Source organism: Penaeus monodon, chromosome 15 (assembly GCF_015228065.2).
Source record: "Penaeus monodon isolate SGIC_2016 chromosome 15, NSTDA_Pmon_1, whole genome shotgun sequence".
Classification (NCBI taxonomy): Eukaryota; Metazoa; Arthropoda; class Malacostraca; order Decapoda; family Penaeidae; genus Penaeus; species Penaeus monodon.
In genome coordinates, this window is record NC_051400.1 from 1,153,583 (window position 1) to 1,156,773 (window position 3,191).

General features: G+C 36.3%; 1 protein-coding gene across 2 annotated transcripts in view; it reads left to right on the forward strand.

Annotated features, from left to right (window-relative positions):
- LOC119581613 (cyclin-dependent kinase 4-like) overlaps positions 1 to 2,206 on the forward strand; it is a 5,378-nt gene extending 3,172 nt beyond the window's left edge. For both annotated transcript variants that reach the window (XM_037929728.1, XM_037929729.1), the window contains exon 6: positions 524 to 2,206. In XM_037929728.1, coding sequence (XP_037785656.1) covers positions 524 to 1,003 — 480 coding nt within the window. In that variant the 3' untranslated portion in view covers positions 1,004 to 2,206. The remainder of the gene's footprint in view (positions 1 to 523) is intronic.
- Positions 2,207 to 3,191: the final 985 nt, after the last annotated feature.

Sequence of the window (3,191 nt, forward strand, 5' to 3'; positions counted from 1 at the left end):
TCCTTCAACAGACCTTTATTTGTGGGATCTATATAGAGGTTTACATTTGTTGTTTTCTCAAGGCGCTCTGCTTTTCTGGGGAATAACATTTTATATCGGCAGTAAAAATTAACTTAAGCATAATATATTCAGTTAGCCTGAGGATATCTAACTTATATTGTCAGTAAGTCTGTTCACTAATGTTATTTTCCCCCTTAGTGTAAGGTGTAGAGTTACCTTGTTTAGTATATCAGCTAGAGTAATATTTGAAGGTCTGAATGAAACATCCAATAATTATATGTTTACTTTTTAAAAAGTGACTTCCATTGGTGAGGCAAGAAATTTATGCAAAATTTTCTTCTCTGAAGCAACTCTTGTTTCTTAAAGGATCCCAGTCTGTCTTGCACACCTATTACTGACATAAATAATTTTCCTTTAAGGGGCTGTGTCTGAATTCTTTTGGCAATCATTTTATTCTAAAATCTGCTCCTGACAATTTCTTTGCCGCAAAGTATAAGTATTAATTTTTTTCTCCCTCTTCCAGAAAATGCTGAAGTTTGTCCCAAGTATCCGCATTCCTGCAGTGGAGGCGCTCCGACACCCCTATTTCCAGGGACTTATCACTCCCCGCATCATAGCCACGAGTAACAGGTCAACTCCCACTCAGCAGGTTTTAAGTCCAGCTCCCCTTGCTACCAGTAGCCCTGCCAACACCCACCATCATCACCACCAACGGCATGTTGCAACGAGCACCACCAATACGTCTGTTGCCACTTCGGAAAGTATCTCAGGACAGGCAGTTTTACCCGCACAGGTAACTGCGAATGATGAAAATAATCCTAATGCAGGAAATAGTGCCAATACAAATCCCATAGTATCAAGATTGCCCGAGCCCAAAGTTGCTGAACGTGCCATTACAACCACTAACTCTTCAGTGACAGAAACGACCTCCACTACGACAGTGGCAACAGTAAGTAGCGGTGGTCTCCCTCCCACCAGCAGTAGCTCAAATCCTGTGGAATAATGAAAGTTTTAATTACTGGAAGCATATATCTACGGAACTCTTATGTTGTAAACCTAATGATTATAATATATTTTTTTCTGAGTGGTGTTGACTTTTATGCCAGAAATGCAAGATACTATTTGATTCAGAAATTTTATATACTTTATTTCAAGGATTATTGAAAGAGAGAGAAAAAAAGCTTCAGATATTGAAAAGTCTGTAACAGTGGTGAATCAAGAGTTGACTTAGAGTGCCTGATGTGTGTATTTTTCTAAATCAACATAAGGAAAAAATAGTGCCTTGTGTTTGTGTGCAACTTGGATGTTAAGGAGTGTAATGCCCACTGTAGGAGTCTTTTTACTCCATATTATGCTTATTAGAAAGTTCCTTTTTGTAGTGTTGCTTGATGTGAACGTTCCATGAAAAGTCAGAATACGACTGAAACTAACATCAAAAGCATTCCCTCTGGCATTCCCGAGAGAGTGAAAAAAAAAAAAATTGTTAGTGAGTGGTGCTTATTGAGTGATGTAATGTGGCAGTTTATTAGACACTTATTAAGGCAACAAATACTGCTTTATGTTACTTGCTGGTCTCTCTGGCAAACCTCAGAACTGAAGATAACAACTTAAAAATCTGTTAAGAAAATTAAGAGGCTCAATTGGTCAGATAATGTATACCAATGAAGGGAAAACCAAACAACACAGTGCATTTGTACTAACAGTATTGTTGGTGCAAAGAGGTTGTTTACAAAAAAAAATATTAGGATGGATTAGATTCAAAGCAAAATTTGATCTTTATTGGTACTTATGTGGTTTGAAGAGTGATACTCATTATAAACCAAATTTTTTATCCAAGATTGTAACTGAATATGATGTAACTCATCCTATCAAACACCGATCTTGTAGACAAGATAGGTGTTTGTTGAATGTAATGACCCTATCTTTTTTAGCAATCCAAATTTAAGTAATTAAAGATAGATAATCTACTCTTCTCAGTGGAATTGGGTGGTAGTAATTGTAATTACACAGCAATGTGGAGTAAAGCATTAAAAACTTCTATTAGCAACTTGACGACTGCTCAGAGGTGTGCATATCATAAACAATGCAAGTGTGTATCGTTTTGTAACTGAATTTTTTTATGCTCTTATTATAATTGCAACTTGTCTTGGTCCTTGAATAGCTTGTGTCATGTATGATTGCCATTCAAATTAAAGTTTCAACAGCCTGATTTGACCTCAAAGCCCTTTCAACAGCAGATGAGTGTAAATGTTTCATGTATCACTTTTGCTTAAGCATGTCATCATTAGGAACATAACCCTGAGTCATTAGGATAGAAAAAAAAGTAATTTCCAATTGAAAAGCTGATGCCAGATCTGTATCAAGTATTTTTTTTGTCGTAAATCTATTACACATTAGATTCTACAACTTTGTGGTTGCACAGTGATTGCAGAAGTGCTAACATTAGATATTTGCAAATGGTTGATGCATTGTAATGTTGAGTGATAAAATGTACTGCGGCACTGTCATGTCACACTGCAGACAGTATGTGCACCACAATTGACTTACTAGAACATAAAAAAATATGGTATGTATCCAAAACCAATGACAGTCTCTGACATTAGTCAGCTTAAACGGTAATTTATTCAAACAGAAGTTGCATATTATGCTAAGATATTGCTGGGTTGAAGGTAGGAGGAGTGTCTCTCTTGTAGATGCACGCAGTAGAGTTAGACAAAGCACCCCAAGCTCTCTTCAGACCCATACATTTACCTGAGGTTATTGCCAATTGTAAGTCAGGTGGATTAGGTCCTACTTATTTATCTTACAGTTGTGAGTGTTTTATCATTCTTTATTTATATGCATGTACATGGTGAGTGGTGTTGAATATCTGAACAGTATGAAGAAAGCAAATAAGAAAGACAGACTGTTGACATTTTGAGTGATACATTGGTTCAACGAGAAGTATTTCTCTCGCCGTCAAAATGTCTTAGGCTTCAGCAGTAGCATTTAATTAGTGTAGTATAATCCAGCTTTCTGCATTTGTTGTATTCATTCACATTAATCACTCATTAGTTGGTGTTTAGTCATTGCTGGCTGGTTGTCTTGTTGTTTGTAACTAATTAATTATTTTGTTCATTTATCACCTAAGAGTATTTATGGTTAATATAATTCAGTGCCTTCGTACAAGATGCTGTTAAGAGTCCCTTTCA